Source organism: Rhinopithecus roxellana, chromosome 13 (genome assembly GCF_007565055.1).
Source record: "Rhinopithecus roxellana isolate Shanxi Qingling chromosome 13, ASM756505v1, whole genome shotgun sequence".
Lineage (NCBI taxonomy): Eukaryota > Metazoa > Chordata > Mammalia > Primates > Cercopithecidae > Rhinopithecus > Rhinopithecus roxellana.
The window spans coordinates 1,452,839-1,479,666 of NC_044561.1; the positions used below are offsets into that span (position 1 = coordinate 1,452,839).

At 55.7% G+C, this 26,828-nt stretch overlaps 1 protein-coding gene across 1 annotated transcript in view; it reads right to left on the reverse strand.

Annotated features, from left to right (window-relative positions):
• Nucleotides 1–26,828, reverse strand: part of CACNA1I (calcium voltage-gated channel subunit alpha1 I) — a 119,292-nt gene that overhangs the window by 35,526 nt on the left and 56,938 nt on the right. The window contains 6 exon segments of the mRNA XM_030914993.1: nucleotides 2,153–2,551; nucleotides 2,553–2,581; nucleotides 5,202–5,514; nucleotides 9,181–9,273; nucleotides 10,902–11,217; nucleotides 17,622–17,781. Of these exon segments, the coding sequence (XP_030770853.1) occupies nucleotides 2,153–2,551; nucleotides 2,553–2,581; nucleotides 5,202–5,514; nucleotides 9,181–9,273; nucleotides 10,902–11,217; nucleotides 17,622–17,781 (1,310 nt within the window).

Genomic DNA, 26,828 nt, shown 5'->3' on the forward strand with positions numbered 1-26,828 from the left:
TCTCAAAAAAAAAAAAAAAAAAAGGCCCTACCAGATTCGAGGTTAGAAACCATGTTCAAACAAATGTGGCAGAAGGAGGGAGGGAGGACAGGCCAGAGAGGCAGATCCTGAGGAAGCTTGGACAGGGACCATGGCCTGGCCTGAGGCTGGACCTGCCCTGGCCATGATGTTGATGTGGATGGGGTGGGTGAAAAGGCAGGGACCAGCTGTACCCTGGCAAAGAGGCCTCTGCAAACAGCCCTGATGTGTAACATCTGCCATTTTCCATGGTGTAAATACTCCCTCCACGGCCAATTTCAAGCTCCCAACTCTTTTCGTCACTGGCTTGCAAAATTCCTGAGTGTCTGGAAATTGGCCCTCACCAGCTGGCTCGAGCGAGCCCCTGGCAAGGACAGTGCCACGGCTCGAGTGTAGCAGGGCTGTGCAGGCCCCCTCGATGCTGCCCCACTTGGAGACTGGAGCAAGCCCTACAGTACTCACTCCCTGTGGGGCTTTCTGCAGGAATGCTGCTCCTCTGCAGGCCTGGGTCAGGCACTGGCCAGAGGCAGGACTCTAAGCAAGCGGGTCCTGGCCGCCCTGTCTCACCAGCTTTCCCCCTGCAGACAGCCCTCCTGCCAGCCCTCCCCAGAGACCTTTTGAATTAAGCCAGAACGGCTGGCAAACCAGCAGCTCCGAATAGAGTGTCACGGCAGCCCCAGGGGTCCCATTTAAGTAAATTGAATGGAGCCTGTGCTTGGTGAGCTAAGGAAGGGGAAGGTGCAAGTGCGACTCCGTGGGGTGTGGCATGCAGGGCCTCTGCCGAAGGAGGGCCGCAGGGAAGCAAAGAGAATGTCGAAATCCCCAGCCCACCCGGGGCGTCAGTCTTGCTGCAGAAAGAAGTGGGTTCAAACCTGGCCCCCAGCTGGTGGCGGGACCTCGGGCCAGTGACTTGCCCCACGTTGGGCCTCAGGGTCACCAGCTACTAGGTGGGAGCCTTCGCATAGCTGGGGAGTGGGTTCAGGGAGCCACCCCATCCAGGGGCTGGTGGATGGCAGGAGTCGGAAAATGGTGTTTTTCCAAATGGGGCAGGACCAGACCTGCCATCCAGGCTGTCATCCCCGGGTGGGGCCTGTGGACTGAGGCATCCGTGCTAACCCCACTGCCCCTCCCTCCCTCATCCCCAAGGAGGCCCTGCTCTCCTCACACACACATCATCCCCCAGCTCCCACCACCTCCCAGAAGCTGTCCCCTCCCCTGTGTACTATCCCTGGGGCCAGCAGCCCCATGATGGCCAGGGGGCCTGGGGCACACTGCTCAGCTCAGCACCCACTCCTCCTTGTCCTCCCTGCTCCCAGCACACAAGAGGGACATGCAGAGAGGACACACAGGACAACCACGGGGACACTTGCCCTCAGTGCCATGGGGCTATATGGGGTGGAGTCACTGGATGAGACAGGACACCCTGGCCTGGTGAAGGGACATGGTGGTAGAGACAAGGGGCCTTGAGGGTAGTGGAAAAGTCTGGATTTTGTCCTGAGGGCAATGAGGAGCAACAGAAGTTTTGAGGCAGGGAAGAGCCCAACCAGACTGGCCCTCTGGGAAAATCAGCCCAGCTGTTTGGAGGAGAATGGACAGAAGGACCCAGGTGACCAGGCTTGGTGGCGCGCGCCTGTAGTCCCAGCTACTTAGGAGGCTGAAGAGGGAGTATTGCTTGATCGTGCCACTGCACTCCAGTCTGGGCAGCAGAGCAAGACCCTGTCTCTCTCTTTTTGTTAATTTTTTTTTTTTTTAAAGAAGAAGAAAACAGAAGGGCTCAGGTGGAGAGGTGAATAGAAGTCAGATTTGCAGGGACTGGCAGGGGATGCGCTGTGGTTGCCTTGGTGTCCAGGCCAAGCAGCTCAGGAGGAAAAGAGTCCCGGAGAGGCCCAGTCCTAGCCAGCTTCACTCGTTCACTCCTCATTCATTCAGTAGACACCCGGGCCTTTCCCTCCTCTGAGCTTGGCCCTGGCTGGGCAGTAAGGTCGCATGGATGTACTGGACCCAGCTCAGCCCAGCACTTCTCGGGGGACAGACACACAAACCCAGGCAGATGCATGGGGCTGCCCAGGCCTGGGCAGGGTCCTGGGGCCCTCACACCTCCCCCGCGGGCCCAGCCTGGCTGCGCTGCACTGGCCTGCTCGTGGTGCTCGATGCCCATGCTGACGGTGTTGACCAGGATGGCCATCATGATGCCCCGGTTGAAGTACTTGCTGTCCACGATGCCGCGCAGCTTGGCTCGAGTCTCCCGCCACACATCCCCGCACAGCCAGACCGCCCCATCTGCCAGCTCCTCCTCCTCCTCCTCCTCCTTCCCCAGTTCCGAGGAGGCTCCGTCCTCGCTGCTCCGGGTCCCGTCCCCTTCTGCCTCGTCCTCGCCACCAGCGGAGCTCCCGGAGCCCGAGCCCTCCTGGCCCGAGTCGGTACTGCCCAGGCCCGAGGGCCGCCGGCCGGCCTCATGTTGGCAGCAAGGGCAGCTGGCGGGGTCAGAGGCCAGCGTGGCGGGGATGGGCTGCACCAAGGTGTGGGGCGTCGCAGTCCAGGGGACTATGTCTCAGGCACAGCTCTGGAAAGCAAACGGGAGGGGTGTAGAGTTGTTGCCCACACCAGGCCCAATCCACCCGGGGACATATCCGAGTGTGCTCGGCTCCCAGACCCACAGGTCTGCCTGGAACCAGCCAACCCAGCCTGGAAGGGCGGAGACCCCCCGGGGAAGCAGTTGCAGCTCTCTGAGCTTTGTCCACCCCTGTTGTAGATGTGGGGGCAGGAACGCCCACCAGGTAGGCTATAGGAGGATTCTCTCCCTTAAGGCACATGATGGGCCCAGCACGGTGCAGGGCACGTGTCCATGCTGACCGGCCATCCCTCCTGGCCCAGGCCCTGGGTCAGCACAGAACAGACCCAGAGCCCCAGTCACGCAGCTTGGGAACTAAATGTGATTCTGAAAGAGCCAGGCCAATGTGGGGGCGGGCCCCCTCAGAGGAGGCCATGGCGGCCTTGGTGTTCTCCAGTTTCCTGTCTGTACAGCAGGTGGGGAGTGGGGAGGGGGGAGGTTTGTTTCCCAGGGAGGGGAGGAGGCATGAAGCCCTGGGGCAGGGGCAGACCCTCACTCCAGAAGTCCCTGGGACTTCCCTCCACACAAGGGGTGGAGGTGGGGGCAGCGGGCAGGAAGGCCCGCTGGGAAGAGGGAACTTCATCCCTTTGCTGCCCCAGAATCACAGGAGAAGCCTGGGCTGGCCCTGGACTGAGTTCTGTGATCTGTGAACCATCTCAAAGAGGTGTCAGAGAGGCCTCTCTCTGCCTGGTTTAATTTCTTCTTTGTGTTTTCCTGTATATTCCTAGAATAAACACAGTTTTGCTTGTGTAAGCCAAAAAAGTAACATGAAAGGGAAAGAAAAGCATGTCACACCTGCCCTTCATTTCCACACTTGCCTCCAGATGCCTCCCAAGCCCCAAATAAGCACCTCTGACTCGTTCCCGCCTCTGGAGCCGGAGCAGGCAGCCAGGAGCCCAGCGGTCAGTCCCATCTCACCCCGGAGGACAGGCCAACGCCCTTCCCAGCGCCGGCTCACTGCTCCCACCTGGACATGGGGCGGTTGCCATCTCTCGTGTTCCAGGGCAGAGGGGAGGCCCAGGGGCAAGGGGGCACAGGTGCCAGGAGAGGGGGCTAGGCGGCCGAGGGAAGCCCGTTGGAGTGAACACTTCTCCCCCACGTCCTCCAGCAACACCAGTGCCAGCCTTGCCCGGCCCTGGCTCCTGTATCCGCATGCCGGGCCTGCCCACGGGCCACCTGGGGCCTCCTCCAAGCCCACGCCTGGACGGCTGGCACCCGAGGATGGGTGGGCGGCAGCTCTGAGCATGCATTCTTCTGCTCGCCTCCCAAGAATCGATTCCCAAACCAGGAAAGCTGGAAGGACTGGGCTTTCCAGAGCAGGGTCTGGGGTGGCTGACTCCCGCTGCCGACGCCGCGTGCTGGGGGCCCCTGTCCTCACTTTACAGGCAGGAGACAGGCCTGCAGAGGCCCGCGCCTGCTCAAGCACAGTCCCCATGCCTGCTGACTTCCTTCTCGGCGCCAACTGGGAGAAGTGGCACTGGGGCTGGGGGCTGGGGGCAGGGCCCACCTCTGTGGCCCTGGCTTGCCTCTTCCCGAGAGAGTGATCATTTCCAGGGGAGGCAGGCCCCTGCAAAGCCTGACAATGCCAGCTTCCGAGATGCTCCCTTCGTCTCCCTGACCCTTAGTCTTCCCATCTGAAAAGTGGGGATAATATTACTATCTGCTCCTTTCTCAGGACGGTTTCCTGGGACAGATGAGGCAACCAACAGGGCAGCCCCTTCCAAGCCTAACAGCATAACCTTGGCCAGGGGCAGTGGCTCATGCCTGTAATCCCAGCACTTTGGGAGGCCAAGGCGGGAGGATCACGTGAGCCCAAGAGTTTGAGACCAGCCTGAGCAACACAGGGAGACCCGTCTTTACAAAGAAAAAAAAAAAATTAAAACTTAGCCGGGCGTGGGGGTGCACGCCTATAGTCCCAGCTACTCTAAAGGCTGACACGGGAGGACGGCTTAAGTCTAGGAGTTCGAGGTTGCAGTAAGCTGTGTTGGTGTCACTGTACTCCCTCGGTGACCCTGTCTCAACAACAACAACAACAAAAGTGTAACTCCCACAGCCCCAGGCCAAGCACAGAGCACAGGGTGGCATGAGTCCCCAACATGCCACAGCTTTGAGGGGGCAGACCCACAGCCCCTTTGTGCCAGGTACCCAGGGTCATTGCTCAGGTGTGCTGGAAAGCAGGAGACAGCAGAAGGAACCCAGAGAAGGGAGTGATGTGGGCTGCAGCGGGGGAACAATTTGAGCTTCCCAAGACTGAGGACAGACACTTGTTCATTCCTCTCAAGTGTGGCTCCCCGGGCAGAGCTGCTATCTCCACACACACAGGAGTCGAATTCCTCCAGGGCAAAGGCTGAGTTCCACCCAGCAGCAGGCCCAGCCCAGCACAGACTCTGACAGGTGCCAGGAGAGGGCAGGCAGAGATGGGGACAGAGCTCCCTGGGGACTGTGAAGGAAACACTTGAGCATGAAGTGAAGACCTGGAATGTGGAGGCTGCTGGGCCTGCTGGACGTGCTAGAAAGGAGCGACACTTGGCATGCAGTGCCTGAGTGCCCTGTCGGACGCAGGGCCACTTACTGTAGTGCTGGGGCTCCTTGGCATGGGGCCCAGGTTTGGCGGGCGCCGGGGCCTCCGGGCCCAGAGCCTGGCGCCGGCTCTGCAGGGCCTGGTAGAGGCCCAGGGCGCGGCGCTTGGCCTTGCGCAGGATGTGGCAGACATACTGGAAGATCTCCTCGTAGCAGTCGCCAGGCTCGGCGTAGCTGGCCACTGTACTGGAGGACAGGTAGCGCTGCCGCTGCTCCAGCATCAGCCGGTGCTCCCGTTGCTTGGTCTCCGAGAACTGGGTCGCTATGACAACGAGGCACAGGTTGATCATGAAGAAGGAGCCCACCTGTGACCAACGGGAGGAGAGGACAGGGACAGGGACACGGATGGAGGGGACAGAGGGGTGAAAGAGGCAGAGTCATGGGGTGGGGACAGCAGGGAGACATGGGGGGAGGGAGGCAGAGGGAGATGCGGAGATGGAGATGCGGGTACAGAGGCAGAAATTAAGCAAGGAGGAGGGGCAGGGACCAACCAGAGACACGGAGGCCAGAGCAGGGGCAGGTAGAAAGAGACAGCGAGGTACACAGACGCGATGACAAAGAAAATGAGACAGGCTCAGAGAGGACAGACACAGGGAGGGGAGATGCAGGGGATGAGTGGAGACAGGGAAAGAGGCAGGAGAGGTGGAGGGGCCCAGAGAGACACAGGCACAGACACAGATGGGGACAGGAAAAGATCACTGAGGCCTCGCTCCAGGAGAAGGCAACGGCCTAGGCAGCTCCCCAGGCCCGACTGGGATCTGCTTCAAAGCCCAGCTCCCCCACACCCCTAGGCCCTGGCCTGGGCCCCATCTGCCTGGGACATCTGCACTGAGCCCAGGGAGGGAGGCCACAGCCCGTTTCCGGTTTCCCAGGCCCTGAGTCCTTGCCCAGCCCTGCCTTCTCTCTGGCCAGAATCTGGCCTCAGCTGGGACCCCAGACGAGAAAAGAGAAGGTCCCTCGGGGTTTTCACGTGGCTTTATTTGTGCTTACAGGAAATGGAGGGGGAGAGGCTGCCCCCGTTGGCACTGGGGATCCCATCTCCTCGTGGCCTGATGGCTCAAGGAGTGGGGCTCCTCTCCAGTTTCCAGGCTTTCAGGGCACAGCCCCCTCCCCAGCATTTGCTGAGCCTGGGAGTGAACTTGGCTGCCAGCCAGCCAAAGCAGATAGCTTTCATCCCCCTCGGAGGTGCCTGCCAGGAGGCTCTCCCCGGCTGCAGCCTCATCAATGATGATTGAGGAGCTAGGGTCTGGGAGGGTTACTGGCCCAGAGGACTCTGGGAAAATCCCCTGCCTATCGGGTAAGAAGATGGCCTCCCATCCTTGTCTCAGTCACCTCGTCCACAAGCACTTCCTGGGGAGCTGCCCTGCACCAGGCCTGTGTGAGAGGCGCAGGAAGAGAGGGCTGGGCCCTGCCCTCTGGAACCACACATTTGTCAGGCTCCTACCCACCTCTGCCTCTGTAGCTGCTGCCCTGGGTGACCCAGGCAGGCCTCCATCCCCTCCCGGCCTCCACTTCCCCATCTGTAAAATAGAAGGCTCAGACCTGATGAGCCAAGAACTTTTCAAGTCAGAAGGAGGCCGGGTGCGGTGGCTCATGCTTGTAATCCCAACACTTTGGGAGGCCAAAGTGGGTGATTCACTTGAAGTCAGGAGTTCAAGACCAGCCTGGCCAACATGGTGAAACCCCATCTCTACTAAAAATCCAAAAATTAGCCGGGCATGGTGGTGTGTACCTGTAATCCCAGCTACTCAGGAAGCTGAGGTAGGAGAATCACTTGAACCCAGAAGGCAGAGGTTGCAGTGGGCCAAGATCAGGCCATTGCATTCCAGCCTGGGCAACAAGAGCAAGACTCCGTCTTAAAAAAAAAAAAAAAAAGACAAGAAAGAAAGAAAGAGCACTGGGGGCCCGGGGCCGTGGCTCACGCCTGTAATCCCAGTGCTTTGGGAAGCCAAGGCAGGAGGATCACTTGAGTCCAGGAGTTTGAGACCAGCCTAAGAAACACAGCAAGACCCTGTCTCAAAAACAAATTTAAAAATTAGCCAGGCATGGTGGTGCGTGCCCATAGTCCCAGCTACTCAGGAGGCTGAGGGGGGATGATCGCTTGAGCCCAGGAGATCAAGGCTGCAGTGAGCTATGATTGTACCACAGCACTCCAGCCTGGGCGACAGAGCCAGACCTTAAAATAAAATAAAAATAATAAAAATAAAAATGTAAAGGAGTACTAGAGCCCGGGCTTGAAGGCCAAGTACCCCTCACCTTTCTGGGGTTCAGGGTCCTCACGGGAGGTGACCCTGCAGGTGACATAGAAGCGCATTTGTCCTGACTTTGCTTTGTGAACCCCTCCCAGCACCTGGAAAATCTGTCTTTTCAGCCTCTCGCCAGCACTCCTTGTCCTGCGACAGGGCCACCTGAGACCCAACAGCAGCAGCCACAATAGTAGCAGAGCACATGTACTGAGCACTCACTGTGTGCCAAGGGCATGCAGGCTTCAGGCTCTGTCTCACCTAACCCTCCTGAGAGCCCAGGAGCAAGGTGCTGTCACTGTCCCCCATTTCACAATGAGCTTGGGGAGCATTCTGCTTTACCCCATCCGCACCCTTAGCCACCCTGAACCCCACAGCAAGAGCAGATGGAGCATCCTCCAGCCCGTCCTGGGAACCGGAGTCTCCTCCTGCAACCTCAGTGGCTTGTGGCTCCCACACTGCAGTATCCCGACCAGCTTCAGGGGCTCTGTGAGCCATCCCTGCCCAAAAGGCTCTTTCCCTGCTGACCTCCTGAGTCTTTAAGGCTCAATTCTGGCATCACCTTCTCCAAGAAGCCTCCCACCTCCCCATCCCTCCTCCAGGCTGGATTGGGAGCCTTCTCTGGGCTCCCTTCTATCATGGCGCCTAAGATGCTGTATGGTCACTGACTGCTGTCAGCCCATCTTCTCACGAGACTGTGAGCTCCTTGAGGACAGGGGCTGGGCCTTACTCACTGCTCTGTTCCTAGCACTTGGCTCAGGGCCTGGTGCAGTGTGGGCTTCCTGAATGTTCTAGCGAATGAATATGCAAGGCCATGGATGGCAATACTGAATATCTGGCCCCTCTCCTTTTATCTGAGGCATCTCCTATAGGTCCAAGGCTCCAGCCTCCCCAAGAAAGCACTGGAGCTTAGACAACAGCAGGTGTCTCCGGTCACCTGCCGGTCTGGCCTGGGTCCCCAGGTCAAGATCCTGCCAGCCCAGGATGGGGCACTGCCCTGGAGGGTCAAGTGTGCCCTCTCCAACCACCAGGAAGCCAGAGAACCCAGCCTCACAGCAGCAGGATTCAGCAGCGACTCCTGGGAGTGAATCACCTTGACATTTTGGGGACTGTGCTGTGCTGAAGCTGCAGTCAGGCATGACGAGGTGGATGAGCTCACCCTGGGGAGACTGTGTGGGGGTGCAGGCAAGAGGGGCTGGCCAGGAAGAGGCAGGTGGGCTCACCTCCATCTCCAGGTTACCCCAACAAGGCAGGGCTGCCCAAGAGATGGGAGTCCCTCTGAGAACTTCAGGGAGTTCCACCAGATCACCATCAGGCAACCTCCCTCCAAACCCTGCTCAGTCTCCAGGCATCTTGTCTTCCCTGTCCAGGAAAACAGGCATGAGCTGGAAGCCCTTCTGAAGCTTCCAGTCTGAGGCTGCACCTCAGGCTCAGGTCATGCAAAGAGTGTATCCCAGAAATACAAGGCAGAGAAACAGGAGCAGAGCAACAGTGGGGAAGTAAGTGCCCAGACATGAGAAATGACAGCAATTGAAGGTGATGGATGCTTCCGACAGCCACCCCTGATGAGCCCCTTCAATCACCTGCTGCCCGGCAGTACTGAGAAATAGCCCCTCCTGCTCCCTCATCCCGGCTTGCCTCGCTCTGAGGGGCTCCCTGGGGATTCCCAAAGACCCTCCCTTCTGAGGTTCTGAGCGCACCTAGGAGCCCAGGCTCCCTGACACTTACTATGATAAGCAGGATGAAGTAGATGAAGTTGTAGAAGGAGTGAGCATCCATCACATAGTACATGATCTCCACCCAGCCTTCCAGAGTGATCACCTGCCGCGTGCAGAGGAGAGAGACAGAGAGGGCTGGCCCATCAGAAAGCCCGTAGCCCAGGCAGCACCCCACACAGAGGCCCCACTGTGTGCCAGAACGCATCATACATGCTGCCTCGAGTCCCTCTCACAGGGGCTGGACAAGGCACATTACATTATACAGGTGAGGAAACTGAGGCTCAGCGAGGGGAAGGCACTTGCCCACTGTCGCATAGCCAGGAAGGGGTGGAGCCAGGATTTGAACCTTGGTCCTTCCGGTCTACCACACCAGCGGGAGGGCTGGAAAAGCAGGGAGCCTGCCCCTGCTCCAGCTTATCAGCTGGGCCACCCACCCTCTTTGAGCCTCAGCTGCTTCTTCTGTATGTGGGGAGCCCACCTGGCAGGGCTGGGGTGCAGCTCGGTGGAGCCTGGTAGTACGCACTGTGATGAGGCTGGTGTGACTCCGTCGCCACCCACCCCACCCCGACTCCTTCCCAGACTGGGGGATGGAGCAGCCTTGGGAAAGACAAACTCTAGGTCCTTGCTGGCTTCTGGCAAATGCACAGAGTGGGACCCCCTGAGCAGCCACCCACCCTCCCAGGCAGACAGTTCCAAAATACAGTTGTTGCCGTCACCTCACACCCTGCAGCTCTGAACAAATGATCCTGATGCTCCCCAGGGCAAAGTGCCTAGGGCAGCGGAGGGCAGTGCAGGGCAGCACAGGGCAGCAGAGGCAGGGCAGGGCAGCAGAGGCACCAGAGTTCAGCCCTCCCACCACTCCCTCAGAGAATTCTCAGCTCCCCCTGTCTGCTCCTGCTCCTTCTTCTTTCCGAGGACAGCAGAAAGGTAACCTCTACTCAGCACTCTCTGCACACAGGGCTGGCTGCCCTGAGCGCACCATCTGCTTTATTCTTAACAGCCACCCAAGGTGAGGGGGGCTGTTACTACCCCATTTTAAAGATGAGAAAACTGAGGCACAGAGAGGCCAAGCAATACACCCAAGGTCCACTGCCCTAGTTCCTTCCTTACACATACCCCAGCCCATCCTCTGCAGACTGTAGGCTGACAGGACAGTCAGTGCAGTGGGGCCATGCAACAAGCCCTTTGCACACCATGAGGCTAGCGCTGCTTTGTGAATGTGTGTGTATTATGTGCACTGGGTGACAAGGCGAGAAACATTTCTTACTGACTCCAGATTAGCTACTTGGCACTCCCTGCACCAGAATTTTGCTCAGGCTGTCCCCACCGGGAATGTCCTCCCACCCCATGATCCTGGCCTTGGTCAGCTAATCCCTCCAACAGAGCTTGAATCCTGCCTCTCCTCTGAACAGCCCTCCCTGCTGGGATCCATATGGCCCAAGGCAACCTGGGGCTCTGCAAAGAGCTCAGGCTTTGGGGTCACCCAGAGCTGGGTTAAGATCCTAGTTTTGCCATTTAATACTCACATCATCTGTGGTCAATTAGCTTGCTTCCTTTCTTTGAACCTCAGGTTCTCTGTCTATAAAATGGGCATGATAACGCCTATTCTGCCAGCAAGCTGGCCAGGTTTCAGTGAGATAGGGGGTGGCAAATGCCTAGCACAGAGCCCTGCCCACCAGGCAGAGCTGCCCACTCTAGGACCAGGTTGGCCCCAGGCCTGAGCAGCCTCACCTGGAAGATGACAATCCAAGCGTAACCGATGTTGTCAAAGTTGATGGCACCCTTGTGGGGGTTGGCACTGCCTGTGCGGCACACATTGTAGTAACGGTTCCAGTTGACACAGAGGCCGCTGGCGTTGAGGTCCTGGCGCCCCGCCCCAAAGTCATAGACGTCGTCCTTAGACAGGCAGCACTCACGGCCCTGCTCCTTGAGCGGGGGGATCTCATGGCAGCCCATGATCCCATTGTCCCCCGACAGGGAGCAGATGAAGGGCATCTCATCGTCCTCCTCCGGCTGGTAGTATGGGGGCAAGGCCACATCCCCTTGTCTGTCCACAGGCGAGGGTGGGTAAAAGAGGGAAAGGGGAGGGAGTCACTGCCAGGAGGATCAGGAAGGGAGAGGCCATACAGCATGGCAGGATGGCCCAGAAGGCCTTGTCACTGCTTCAGGCCTTGGCACATGCTGTTCCCCTGCTTGGTCACCATTCCCCACCTGTTATGGCCAAGAAAACCCCCACTGGCCCACTGTGGTCCCCTCCTCTGGGGAGCCTCACTGTGCCTTGCACACACCTTCATTACGGCTCCTGGGGGAGATGCCCCCAACTCCCCTGGGAGGCTGGACATTTTAGCATCCCCAGGCCACACACACTGTTGGGTTCACACAGACAGAGCAGATGCTCAATAAGCAAGCACTGGCTTTTACTAATCCAGCAGATGAGGGGTAAATCATCCATCTGCTCCACCCACTTGCATCTAAGTGATCCTGGGCGGATCACCTCCTCTCTCTGGACTTTGTCTCTTTTTTTTTTTTTTTTTTAGACCAAGTCTCGCTCTGTCACCCAAGCTGGGGTGCAGTGGTGAGATCTTGGCTCACTGTAACCTCTGCCTCCCTGGTTCAAGCAATTCTTCTGTCTCAGTCTCCTGAGTAGATAGGACTATAGGTGCATGCCACCACACCTGGCTAATTTTTGTATTTTTAGTAGAGACAAGGTTTCACCATATTGGTCAGGATGTTCTCAAACTCCTGATCTCAGGTGATCCACCCACCTCAGCCTCCCAAAGTGGTGGGATTACAGGCATGAGCCACCGAGCCTGGCTGCCCCTCTCTGGACTTTGATTTCCTCATCTATAAAACAGACAACAATCCCTACTCTGACCATCCAGAAGGGTTAATCTATGCTTCACTGCAATCCTAATCAAAATCCCAACATTTTGGCCTGTGGAGCCTGCCCAGATGGCTCTAGGATTTATTTGGATGGGAAAATAGTCAAGACAAGTTTTAAAAAGGAGAGAGATAAACAGAAACCAGATCTACAAGAGAGCCAAATACTCTACAACTACGATTGTTAATACGGTGTACCATTGTGACAGGAACAGAAAGGTTAATGGAATGCCATAGAGCACAAAGACAAACCCATGTACAAAGGGGAACTTAACATATCACAGAGATGGCTTTTCAGACCTGCAGAGAAAGGAGGGGTCCATCAGTAAGTGGTGTTAGGATAGTTGCTATCTATTTGGGAAATACTAGTTAGATCCCAACCTCACACCATACACAAAAATAAACTTTTTGAAGACAGGTATCCAAAACTAGATATATAAATTATCTCATTCTTAATTTTTATACTGATTGCACATTAAAAATAATATTTGGATATAGTAGATTAAGATAAATTGTAAAACTAAAAATAGTAAACTTCCAGTGGATTAAAAAGCATAAATGCAATGAACATCACCACCAAAACATTATAAGAAAATATGGAGGCCGGGCGCGGTGGCTCAAGCCTGTAATCCTAGCACTTTGGGAGGCCGAGAAGGGCGGATCACAAGGTCAGGAGATTGAGACCACCCTGGCTAATATGGTGAAACCCTGTCTCTACTAAAGAATACAAAAAACTAGCTGGGCGACGAGGCAGGCGCCTGTAGTCCCAGCTACTTGGGAGGCTGAGGCAGGAGAATGGCATGAACCTGGGAGGCGGAGCTTGCAGTGAGCTGAGATCCGGCCACTGCACTCCAGCCTGGGCGACAGAGCCAGACTCCATCTCAAAAAAAAAAAAAAAAGAAAAAAAGAAAATATGGAATATTTTTTGTTAACTCAAGATAGGTATAACTTTCCTGGGTAAGACACAAAATCCAAGTTTTGTAAAGGAAAAGTTCAACCAGATCGACTACATACTAATGTAAAATTTCACTGAGACAAAATATACGAAGTAAAAAGACAAGCAACAAATTGGGATAAAGCAGAGGTAGGCAAACTTTTTGTGTAATGGGCTATATTAGCAAATATTTTTCTGCAGAGCACTTGGCCTCTGTCCCAATGACTCAACTTTGCCATTGTAATCTGCAAACAGTTATAGGAAATAGATAAACAAGTTGGCATAGCTGTTTCAATAAATCTTTATTTACCAAAACGGGCCCTAGTTTGCTGTTGCATAGGATGAAGTATTTGCAACATACAAAGAAGATAAAAGGTAACTATCTAAAGCAGGGGTCCCCAACCCCCGGGGCCACAGGAGGACACGAGTGTCAGGCGAGAGAGTATTACTGCCTGAGCTCCACCTTCTGTCAGATCAGTGGTAGCATTAGATTCTCATAGAAGCACAAACCCTATTGTGAACTTCACACTCAAGGGATCTAGGTTGTACACTCCTTATGAGAATCTAATGCCTGATGATCTGAGGTGGAACAGTTTCATCCCCAAACCATCCCCCAACTCTGGTCCATGGAAAAAGCATCTTCCATGAAACTGGTCCCTGGTGCCAAAAAGGTTGGGGACTGTTGGTCTAAAGCATATGAAAATCTCCCGCAATTCAATAAGGAAAAGGAAAAATAACCCACTAGGGGGGGAAAAAAGGACAAAAGACAAGAACAGAAGAAATAAAAAATGGCCAATATATAGGAAGAAACACTAATGGAACAAAATAACCAAATGCAAACAAAAAATAATGAAATCATTTTACACCCATCCAAATGGCAAACATTTCAGGGTTGGTAATATTCAGGAAAAGAATGAATGTAAACAGACACTCACATACACTGTTGTGGGAGTATACATTGGTACAACCTTCTTAGAGGGCAATTTGGCTCATCCATCAATAATCAAAATGTACACATCCAACCCAAATACATATGGTCACCTGTGTCTCATAGAGGCACCACTGCAATTCAGTGGAGAAAGCATAGAGTTTTCCATCACTGGTCCTGGGACAACTAACTATCCACTGAAAATAAATCAATAAATCTTGATCCCAACGGGGATGGGGTGCAGTGGCTAACGCCTGTAATCCCAACACTTTGGGAGGCCAAGGTGGGTGGATCACCTAAGGTCAGGAGTTCGAAACCAGCTTGGCCAACATGGCGAAATCCCATCTCTACTAACAATACAAAAATTAGCCATTTAATAGCGTGGTGGCATGCGCCTGTAATCCCAGCTAACCAGGAGACTGAGGCAGGAGAATCACTTGAACCTGGGAGGAGGAGGTGGCAGTGAGCCAACATCATGCCACTGCACTCCAGCCTAGGCAACAGAGTGAGATTCCGTCAAAAAATAAATAAGTAAATAAATAAATAAATAAAATCTTGACTCTAACCACAAACCATATACAAAACTAGAGATGGACCACAGACCTACATGTAAGGATTTTTTAAAAAGAGAAAGTTCCTAAAAGAAAGCACTGGATAATATTTTCACAATCTTTAGAAAAGATTTCTTAAATAGGACACAAAAAAACAAAGCTAAAAAAATGATTGATAAACTGGACTTCATTACAACTAAGAGTTTCATTCATCAAAGGACACCATTAAGAGAGCGAAATGTAATTCCTTCTTTGTCACGTCTGTGAGTATTTTGCCGAGTGAATACACTGCCATTTATTTATTCATTCTGCCGATGGTTTGGGGTTGTTCCTGGTTTTTCGGCTCTTATGACTCATAAATATTCTTGTACACATCTTTGGGTGTATATAAGCCATCCCTTTTTTGGGTAGACACTCAGGAGTGCTGCCAAGTGAGAGAGGCAGGATTTGACCCTGACTGCCAAGCTGGGGCTCGGGTTCCTAACCCACACACCACACTGCGGCAGTGAGGCTGCCTTGATCAGGAATACCCTCCCCACCCACTCCCTGTCCCCCCACCTGCCTGGAGACATTTTTCTTGAACCTTTTAGGTTCAGCTCAAGGTCACATCCTCTGAGAAGCAAGAAGTCCCGCTGGTCCTCTGTGAAGGAGAAGCCCCGTTGGTCCTCACCCTGGCTGGTCTTGTAACCCCTCTGGGCTTCCAGGCCCCACTCTACCAAGCCCAGAGCACCCGGAGGCCTAATTTTCAACACATTCAGCTCCCCAGTGAGACAGTACAGAGGACAGTGGCCAAGATAAAGGGTCTCTGCATCCCCAGGGCCCAGCACAGGCCCTGGCCCCTGGAAGGGGTCGGTGAGCGTTTGTGGAATGACAGTGTCCCGACACCCACACAGCCAGGAAGAGGCTGGATGCTTGCTGGAAGCCTTGCCGTCGGCCCTGGGTGAGTCCCTTCCCATCTAGGCCTCAGTCCCCATCTGCATAGTGACAGGTTGGGCTGAGGCTTTCTGTGGTCCCAACTCCGACCTTTTTGTGTTACACCCCAGGAAGGGCCCTTCTCCGCCCTGACTACTGAGCTCCGCCCCTCTCACAGGGCCCACTGTGCCAGGAGCTAGAGGCTGCCAGGCAACAGGCCTGGCTGGGGAGAGCCCAAAAAGAGGACTTTGAGGAATTCCCCTGCCCAAGACCCTGCCTGGTTCCCCAAGATCCTAGCTAGGATCTTCTCAAATTCCAGCTTTCTGATCACCCAGAAGAGATCTTGCTGCCTCTTTGTGAACCCTGGTTACCAACTTCTCTGCTCCTTGTCCTAAACAAGCTTTGTGAGTTAAGGTCTAAACCTCCCTTATTTCTACAGGAGTCACAGACCTAGAATGACCCTGGCCTTGCTCTCCACCCAGACGTGCGTGAACTTTACTCATCTCCTTTCTTCTTCATCACTGACCACCCGCCCTAAGAGAATGAAGCCAGGAGCTCAGAGGGAGGCGTGGCAATCACCCAGCATCTTCCCTTAGGGTGTTCTTTCTCCAGTGACATTTCTTTATATTTATTATTCCCTTCCTGGGGTGGGGATGGGGGTGGACCAGATCAGGTTACTCTTTAACACGGCCCAAGCACGTTCACGGCATCCTCCCTCCAACTCCCCTATTGCATCCAAGACAGGGCTGGGGGCTGTCTCATGAGGCCTCGGGAGGACCACAGAGGAGGAGACATCAGGGACCGGGGACACAGAATCTCCAACAGCCAGTCCTCGCTCCCAGCCTGCCTCTGGGTGAAATGAACTCACACATCCACTCACTCATTCATTCCTTCAACAATTAGTTGGCAGCACCTGTGCCAAGTCCTGCTCTAGATCCTGGGAAGAGTCAAGCCCCAGGTGCCCCTGCGGTAGAGAACTGACATTCCAGGGGCCTCCAGAGACCTTGGATGAACCGACAGGAGATGATTTCAGAGAGATGAGTCAAGAATAAAACCCAGCAGAGCTGTGTGACGGCCAACTTGGGGCTGGGGTGGTGAGGGCGGGCGAGGGAAGGCCTCCAGGAGGAGGCGTTGGGTGGCTGAGCCCACATAATAAGAAGGGGCTGGCCACAGAAGGATCCAGGGAAAGAGCCCTGTGGGACAGAGCGGTGGAGCTCATACTACCCTGACTTCAAAGCAGCTGCCTCTCCCCAGCCTCACTGCCCTGGGCCCTGCCTCAGGACCTGCTCCTTCTGGGAGTGGGCACAAGTGTAGACCCCCTTCCTGAACCCCCACTTGGGGCCCTTACCCACCAAGGTGCCCCTGCTATGGTCTACCCAAGTACCCTACTGTTCCCCCACAGCGATGGGTGGATGGGCCTGTTCCTACCCAACTTTCACCCTCCAGCTCTGCTACCCTCTCCCCAACCAGTCAGGCAGAGAGGGAGAAACTAGCTCTCACCTGTACAGTGTCCCCACATCCCCACGCCTCCCACAGTCACCTCAGTCTATGATTGACAGACTGAAAGGCACTCACTAGAGGTGTTTGGGATCGGCTCCCAGCCCTGCACTTCTCAAGGGCAGGGATCCCCTCTTCTGCCACATCCTGAGACCCGAGCACAGGCCCAACAAAGGGGAGTGAGAAAATGGATGAAAATTCTCTCCTGTTTCTGACTCCCTGGGGCCTGGCACTTAGTCGGTGCACGCCATGCATATCTGAAATGAATGCACGTTCACGTCCAAACACATACGCGTAGGTACGTGTGTGTGTACACTTGTCCCCCACCACTACAGAAGCACGGGTTCTATAGGCGTCCCATTTTTCAGACAACTAAGCCCAGCTCCTCCAAGAGCCAGAGCTTGATTTGTGTGTCAATAATCCTCTCTCGGAGGAGTGTCCCGCCCCTGCTTTCATACACAGGCGGCAGAATGGGAGCTCAGCCTTCCTGGATGACTCAGCCACCAAAGGGAATGAATGTGCTGTAAGTGGAGAGCCAAGTTCTATGCCTGCTCTTCAGGTTTTCTGTCTTCTTTTTCCTCCTGGGCATCACTTCTGCTTGTGTCTTAACTTCCCTTTCCCCTCCTACCTGACCTCTCCTTTTTTGCTGCTTCTACCCCATTGGTCCTGATTCCCAATGACCCAGAAGGTTAAAACTGTGTCTTAGTAAGAGTCCCTGGAGCTGCATGGATGGCAGGGGCTGAACTCACATGGTGAAGTTCTCCTCCAGGAAGCAGCGGTTACGCAGCAGGCCGGCCCACAGCTGCACACCTATGATGCCAAAGATGAAGAAGACAAAGAAGCAGAGCAGCAGGACATTCCCCAGCATGGGCAGCGTGTCCAGGAGCAGGTTCACCAGGATCCGCATACCTGGGAGGGGGAAAGGTGGAGGGATGGTCAGACAGGGAGCAGAGGTCCCAGAGAGGAAAGAGTGAGAGCAAGGTTAGAGAAACAGGGACAGGGAGTGGGATGCACTTTCAGGAGCTCCTTGCTGTTCCCATCCTGTTCAGTGGCTGCCAGATACACCCTCTCCTTTGTATCTGCCCCTCCACCCAAAAAGCCATGGAAATGGCTCAGGGCCCCGCTCCACTTACACTAGATTGTGAATGAACAAGCAAGCACTTATGGAGCACCTTTTATGTACTAAGTGCTCTTCTGTGTACTTGCACAAATGTGATCTTCAGTCTTCATGACAACTCTGTGAGGTTGGTACTATTATTTCTATTTTACAGAGAAGGCAGTTGGAGACTCAAAGAACTGAAACTGCTTGCCCTAGGTCACACAGCTCAGAAGCAGCAGGGTCTAGATTTAGACCAGGTGTCTTGACACAAAACTAGGTGTTTTTTCACAACCCCCTTGTCCCAGTGGCCTGGGACTGAGGCTGGTTCACCTTAGTATGCCCAGCACCTGCATAGAGTGGTCATAGTATGTGCCCAATGAATGTGTCCTGAATACCCTTTGTCTCTGGGGCAGTCACTGTTCCCCTTGACCACGTCAGAACACAGCAGTACCAGCCAGAACTACCATTCCCACTGCATGATGGAACCAGGCAGAGCCCCCAGAGTCACCTTCAGAAGAGCCAAGGGCCTGCTAATAGGCTCTACAGAGAAGGCCCACACAGGAGTCCATGGCTCCAAAGAAGGTGAAGAGCTGGTGGGGCACCTTTGAGTACACACCCTCCCCCTAAGATCCTGTAGAGTCCATACTGCCCACCTCTCTAGCTTCATACCTCTCTCAATTTACAGTCTATGCCTTGCAGTGCCAAATTATTTGAAGTTCCCTAAACATACCATAAGATGTCACACCTCCATGCTTTTATCCTTGCTGTTCCCTCTTCCCAGAACACCCTTGCTCATCTCTTCTGCCTGGCAAATCACTATTCAGCCACCACAGCCCTGTGAATGCTCTTTCTGCGAAGACTTCCAGACTCTTACATCATCACAGGTAGAGTTCATCCTTCTCTCTTCTGCTCTGGGCAATCTCAGCACCCCTGACCTAGCCTAGGCTGTCATGTACAGTTGTGCATGTTGTATACTGCACAACCTAGGAAGTTCCATCCATACCAATATCTCGTCTTCTTCTAGCCCTAATGTATAGTTGTCTGTTTACTTTCCTGTCTCTTCCACCAGGTTATAAGGTTCTGGGGGCAGGACCCTTGTCTAAGTCACCTCAGTATTCCCAGAACCCAGCAGGTCCTGGCCCAGAAGACAGGCTCACCTAACATTTGTTCAATGACTACTCATGAACAAATTATGTGATAAGTCATGGGGAGGGAGTGGAAGATTGGAGAGAGGAAGATGGAAGGATGGTGACAAGTAGAACAGTGGCCCTGTCCAGATGGTTATGTATGCCAGGGGTGAGCCCGAGGTGGTTATTAATGAGGATAATTATTTGGAATTTGCATCACAAACTCTGTGTGCAGTGATTTCCAATCAATAATTAATGCTCACCCCATCTTCCCTCTCCACAAAACTAGGTCAGCCTCCTCTCAGGAAAGACAGTGGGGCTCGCCTGCAGGCGGCTTCATCCCACTGGGAGCAGGCCAGGGTGAGGGCTCAGTCCACCACCCTACAGCCCCAAGCAGGGGAGCGAGGCGTGTACAGCAGAGGGAAGGGAGAAAATAGAATGGGTGCCCAATAAATGGATGGGTAATCCATCCAAATGGATCCCCTGACTCAAGCAGGCCAACTACAGGCCTTTCTAGTGCCCCACCATTCATTCACTCATTCATTCATTCATTCATTCATTCATTCGTTCATTCATGAAACACATGGTAAATGCCAGCTGCATGCCAGGCATGGCGTTGGGCACATGGGGAATCCAAAGACAAACAAGACCCATTTTTTTTACCCTCCCCACCCCCATCCCCCCTGCCCCCCTGCCCCCAGAGCTCACAGCCTGGCAGCAAGAGGACAGAGAACCAAGTGTTGAGCCAAAGGACCATGACTGGGGAATGGGGCCGCTCCGGGCACATTTGCTGAGCTGGACTCCAGGATGTGAAGCCTTGGCCAGCAGAGGGACTGGCATGGGCAAAGGCACCATTCCTGAGGGCAGTTGCAGGGGGCTCCGAGGAGTGTGGGGCTCTGTGCTGGGTGTCTGGGCAAGGAGGTCTGCTGGCATATTTCTAAGCAGGCAGAGCCCTTGATCAGCTCTGAGCTGCAAAAAAGAATGGGCGAGCCCCAAGGCCAGGACAGGGACAGGAGGCAAGCACAGAGGGCTGGTAGCAACTGGAGAAGAGGCTGGATGAGAAGGGCCTGGAGAAGGCGGCTCCACACCAGCCTGGCTGCTTCACTCCCACTCCTGCTGTTCCCTCGGGCAGGCCTTTGTTGCTCAATTAATTACATCTCCCTTGTTCTCTGGGATATTGAAATTCCGAAAGGCTCCTGCAAACCTATCCGGCTGGCTTCCCTGAATGGCAGCCCCGTCCCTCCTCCCCTCCCGCCTCACTCTGCCCAGCTGGGCCCCAGTGCACTTCACAGCCCTCCCTGGGGCCCAGGGAGTCCCAGGGCCACAGAGCCCCAGCATAATTAGCTAATTAAGGACTTAGAACGACTTTATCCCTTCCTCGCCAGTGAAGAGGGGCCACAGGATTAGGGAGCCAGGGAGGACCTCAAGAGACCACGGCTAATCTTCCTTTTATGCCCACGGTGAAGTAATTAGCCAAGACAGGTTGGCCAGTTACACTGTACCCTCAGTGCCTCTGGAGCCGGCACAGGAGGTGGAGGCAGGGAGAGAAAAGAGAAAAGCAGACAGAGGAGGAAGTGAAACTAGGAGTGACAGAAACAGAGAAAGAGGACAGACAGAAAGAGAGGAGAGTCTGCCTGCAAGTCACCATCTGCCTCAAACCATCCTTTCTACTTCATCTCCCGCCACACCTTCCCCCGCCAAACCCTCCTCATCCAGGCAGTCCTCCCTGATTCTCACCCCCAGTTAGTCATGAAACCGTCCTGCCTCTTGTTGTCCCAAGGCTCTCACTCACTCTCAGGATCAGGACGGGCTTACCTGGTTCTGTGTTTTTTGTTTTTTGTTTTTTTTTTGAGACGGAGTCTCACTTTGTCGCCCAGGCTGGAGTGCAGTGGTGCGATCTTGGCTCACTGCAAGCTCCGCCTCCCGGGTTCACGCCATTCTCTGGCCTCAGCCTCCGAGTAGCTGGGACTACAGGCGCGCACCACCACGCCCAGCTAATTTTTTGTATTTTTAGTAGAGACGGGGTTTCACCGTGTTAGTCAGGATGGTCTCCACCTCCTGACCTCGTGATCCGCCCGCCTCAGCCTCCCAAAGTGCTGGGATTACAGGCGTGAGCCACCGCGCCCGGCCTGGTTCTGTGTTCTTAGTGCACCTTTTCAAGCCTTCTGCCTGGAGCAAGAGCCAGATGGGCCATGATGGGAATAGGCTACAGGCAGCCCCACGAGTGTGACTGAGGGCCCTGGCTCCCCAGCTGAAAAGGGGAAGAGGACCCTGGAGTCCTCAGGACACCTGATGCAGCCCCCCAGCCCAGTGAGCGCCCAGAGCACAGGCCCAGGACAGGACATCTGGGTCCCAGTCCCAGCAGGGTGGCCTTGAGGCAAAGCTTGCCTTCTCTGGGCCCCAGTGGCTCCTGTCCAGCCAGCCCTTCAGGAATACCAAGGGGCCAGGACACTGCTGATGGAAGATTCCCTAAAGTCAGAAGCCTCCAACAGCCCATACGGCCCATGGGAAAGTGCCAATCCTTACCCCCACGTTCCTGGCCCCTGCTCACAGACTCCTCCCGAGTCTGGCCCCACCTCCTTCCATCCTCCCTACCACACCTGAAGGTACCAGCCAGACTGGCAGCTCCCAGCATCCCCACTCCCCACCCTGGCACACACTCTGCCCCCGCCCACAACGCCTCCTCCACCCTGCCATAGGATCCCGGGACCGCTGCGCTGCACCCAGCCAGACAGACCCACTTCCAGTCCTGGAAAGCCCACTTTCGGGGCTGCCTCCATGCCCCTGCACATGCTTGGAGGGCCATCTCTCGCCTCCTTTTGGGGGATCTCAGCTGAGCAGTCACTTCATATGGTGCCCCTGCCATGAGTTGCCACTGCCCACCCGCCCTCCATCATAGCCTGTGCCAGTTATCAGCTCTGCCTCCTCCTTCCTGCTGGAAATCAGGCATGCTCTGCACCCAAGGCCAAGGCGGCTGCTCTGTGTTCTCCCATCCAGACCAGGACCTGGCACAAAGCAGCCCCCGAAGGCCGACAGCTTGAATGAGTAAAGGTGTGATGGGCGAATGAATGGAGCCACTCAGCAAGAACTGAATGAGGGCTGGCTACGTGCCAGGCACTATGCTAGGCTCTGGGGATACGTGAGTTTAAAAAAAACAAAGTTCCCTGTCTTCATGAGGCTCACATCCCAAGTAGGGGAGGGAAAAACAGGCAATAAACCACATGGGTGACACATAAGGACACGTCCTCATTCGTTGGGTGAAAAGTGCTATGAAAACAAAAAGAAGGGGAAAAAGGTTGGGGGTTTGGCCTGGGGTCAGGTGAACATTAAATGGGGGGCCAGGAAAGGCAGGACGATGTTGAGCAGAGACGGGGAGGGGGTGGCAGAGTCAGCTGAGGGGCTGTCGCTGTCTGGGGGACAGCCCTCAAGTCGGAGGCAGCCTGGACAAAGGCCTGGAGGCGGGAGGCAGTCAAGCACAGCCACAGCCACAGCCAGGAGATCATGCAGCTGTGGGGAAGCCGAGCAGGGATGAGGCTGGGGAGGAGACAGGGCCAGGGGGCTGGAAGACTTGAGCTTCTCCAGAGGTATCACGGGAGCCACCGTAAGGGTATGGGCAGAAGGGAGACGTGATCTGGGGAAGGGGTGAGCGGATCGCCAGGCTGCTGGGCAGAGAATGGATCGCACGAGGCCAGGGCAGAGGCGGGAGAGCACCAACGGCACAGTCCGCAGGATCTCGTGCAGACGCCCCTGTGGACAGCGCCCCAAATGGCACACACATCTCTGAAAGGGGGCCGGGCCTGTGGGCTCCACAGCTGTGTGGTCACTGCCTCCTGGGGGCCTCGCCTGGGACAGAAATGGGAGTGCTGAGGGTGGGGCCCAGGAGAGCTGTGGCTCCCTGCTCTATGCCCTCATTGTTGAGATGGCCCAGGCCAGACACTGGGACCTCCCCACAACCCTCACAGCCTGATGATTGGGCCTTCTGTCCCCCTGCTCCTCTCCGTCCTGCCTGGCCCTGCCTCCCCTGCCTCTCTTCCTGACGAGTGTCTGCCACAATGACACTCGTCATTGTGATAAACCGGAAGGTGGCGGGGCTGAGCCCAGATAATAATGGCAATGGAGTGGGGAATGTGGTGGGTTCTGGAGGTATTTTGGAGGCCAAGCCGAGGGATGGGATGTGGATGCAGGAGGAAGAGGGCAGTTGGGGACAACTCCAAGGTTTGGGGCCTGGAGCCACAGAGCAGCCTTCAGCGGGGGCAGGGCTCCATCTGCAGATGTGGAGCTTGGGGTGGCTGGAGTACATCCCCATGGAGTCGCTTTGCTAGCTCTTGGGGTCTGGAGTTCAGGGGAGGGGTCTGGCCTGGGAGCGTCACGTGGAGCACTAGGGTGAGGACAGTCTCCAGACAGCACTGAAAGCTGGGGGCTTGGTGGCAGCAGATGGCAGCGGGCAGGTGGATGGAACTGCTCACCCTTTTTGGGAGCCCCTAGACTAGAGCCTCTGCTTGAGAGAACCTGGGCAGCAGCCAGGCAGAGGTAGCCCCTTGGTGGCAGTGGGGACACCTGAGAGGAGGTGGCAGGAAGAACAGGAAGCACTTCCTGACAGGCGTCACCCCTGGAAGTTTGGGGTGTTCTTGGCAGAGGGGAGCTGTCAGCCCAGATCGGTTCAGCCACTCTGCCAGGCCAGCTCCAGTAGAAATCGCCAGACATGTGCCAGCCTCTGCCAGGGCATAGCCTGTGGCCCCGAAGAGTGGAGTCGGGGCGAGGGTAGCCGAGGCTGTGGCCTGGCCACTGGGGGCCACTCTCCCTGGACTGGTGGGTCAGTAAAGGGGCTGGCGGCTGGGAGAGGCCGTCTCTGCTCCTGCCATTGCCAGTGCCAACTAATCAGGGGCACAGTGGGCAACGGGAGGCCTGGCCAGGCAGCAGACGGCCAGGTTGCCGGGGTCACAGCTGCCGGCCCAAGGCCCAGCCAGGGAGGGGCCTGTGGGCTGGTGGAGGGCCTTGGTGCCCACTGCTGAGAAAGGAAACCAACCTCAGCCAACCAGCAGCACGCTTCCCCCATCCCAGGAGAGGCCTCGGGTCCCTCCCAGAGCTGGTAGTGCTCACACCCTCGGGGGCTGGCCCAGCTGTCTCACTGCAGGTCCCCCCATCCGCTGTGCCCCAAACCACTCCTAGGCATCCTTCAAATGTCCCGCCACCCCTTCCTCTGGGAAGCCTCCTCCTAGTCCAGGTAGGCGCCCTTTCCCATCGGTCCCTGCCCCCATCAGAGCAGGCATCCCACTGGCCTGCAGCTGTCAGCCTTTGGGGAAGGGGCTGTGCCTGATCTTGGCCCCACAGTTGGCCAGGGTCGCTCCCAGAAGACCCCAGGTGGATTTTGCTTTGGATGAATGATGGAAGCAATCCACAAGTCAGTGAATCCACAGTGGCCAGGACTTTGGTCCGGTGTCCTGTCCAGGACACTCCCTCCCTCCGGATTTGTAGAACAGAACGCAGAACTCTGAGATGGGGGAGAGGGAGAGGCTGCCTTCGCCCTGCCCCTACCCCCCAAGCACTTCTCCCTGCACCATCCAGGCTGCTCTTTCCTGTTGCCAAATCCAGCGCTCGCCAGATGCTCTGGCCAGATGTTCTCCCACCCACCCAGCCCCATCTCTTCCGGGAAGGGAGCACCCCTGGGGAAATTGGCCCCCCTCATTTCATCTCCCCGTTTCTCTCCCTCCTTCCCTCTCTTCCTTCCCCATGGGGGCTACCTGGCCTTTCTCCCTCAGGACAAAGTGGGAGCGCCTTATGGGTGCCTAGAACAGACAGCCCTGAAGTCCAAGGTGCGACCTGGTGGGGACTGATAGCCCAGTAGCCTTCCTTCTGTTCTCCCCAGTCCCCAAGTAAACACGCGCTCCAAGTGAAAATGCCGACACTTCCGTGCCAACTATTTCAAGGTGCATCTCTCAGACCTGTCCAACAAATGCCTCCCAAGGCCCTTCCAAGAAGGAATCCTGAGGCCTTCCTCACCCCTCCTTAGCACGGTTGGCCTGACCATGTCCCTGGTTGGGCAGGCACCTGGGCAGGAAAGGGCTGGGCCTGGGGTGCGAGGGCAGGGGCCCCCTGTGCACTAACCACAGTGCCATCCTGCCTCCTGCCCTGCCTCGTGGCTTCAGCCTGAAAGGGGCTCAGCACCACGAGATCTGTGTACCCCGACAGTGAAAGGCATTCAGAGGTCTGGAGCAGACCAGGCTGAGCGGGGAGATGGGAGAGAGAGGACCTCGAGGCATGACTGCAGCCCACAGGACCTCTCTCCTTTGACCCTGGAGCTGGGCAGGGGTGTTTCCTGATGTCCTGCAGACAGTGGGGACGGGGTGGGTGTCTGGCGCCTACACGCTAGAAGAACAGAAAGGAGGTACTGAAACACAGTGAAAAGCTGTAGGGTCAGGTTCAAACCCTAGCTCTGTCCCCAGCCAGCTGTGTGGTCTCGAGCAGACTAGTCAACCCCTCTGCCTGCTTCCCCATCGAGAAAGTGGGTGTCACAATGCCACTGACTTCCTAGGGCTGTAGTGAAGATGAAATGACACTGCCCATGTAAAGCACTGTGATGGGCTTGTCGCAAGCACTTGATAAACTTTAGCCACTTATCGGGCGGATCTGGAGGTCCAGAGATCAAGACCATCCTGGCCAACATGGTGAAACCCGTCTCTACTAAAACTACAAAAATTAGCTGGGTGCGGCGGCGGGCACCTGTAGTCCCAGCTACTCAGGAGGCTGAGGCAGGAGAATCGCTTGAACCCAGGAGGCGGAGGTTGCAGTGAACCTAGATCACAGCACTGCGCTCCAGACTGCTGACAAAGCAAGACTCTGTCTCAAAAAAAAAAAAAAAAACTTTAGCCAGTTATGATTATAATTAATTCCCTAGAAGATGTGAACAATCCTCTCCTTTTCCTGCCACGCAGTCCCCTGCCCACCCACAGGATGCCCAGCCCAGGATGACACCTCCATTCCACCTTTGCACATGCCAATCTGTCTGCCAGGCACACCCTCCCCAACCCTCAGCTGATGAGTGTCTTCCAAAACCAGCCCCTGAGAAGACGTCCCTGACGCCCTACGTCCACCCTCACTGCTCCCAGCACCTTATCTAGCAGCAGCACCTGGGGATTGCGTAGGCACACGAGGCTGTGCACGCAGCTCTCTACACCCACAGTGGCATTTCAGCCTTCCAAACCAGATGGACATCGGTATTATTAACTTCTCTTGAGAGCTGGGGAAATAGAGGCACAGAGAGGCACGTGGCTTACTCAGGGTCCCACAACCAGTGGGTGGAGGCCCTGGGACCAGAACCTGGCCTGACAGCACAGAGCAAACCTCCAGCTGGTGGTGCAGGTGAGAGGACAGCAACTTTTCCCACAGCACTGTCAGGGACTGTGAGCTCGGGCTCAGGACTGCCCCTGAGCTCCCCAGGGTCTGCCTCGCCCCTGCTCCACAGCCTGGGTCAGGAGAAGTGTCACCTCCCCTGGCCAGGCCTTGGCAGTGACTGCCCTGGAGAAAACTTACTTACTGGAGAAAACAGCACTTTTCATATGCAAATGGCTCAGGCAGTGTGCTTAGGGAAGCAAGGCAGTGCCTTGAGAGATGTATAGGCTGAGGGGGCTGGGGTGGGGGGCACATTTAGAGATGATTCAGCCCCATCTTGCCAAGGCCCAGAGAGAGGCGGTGACTTGGGAAAGGTCACAAGCAAGTAACCAGAACCCATA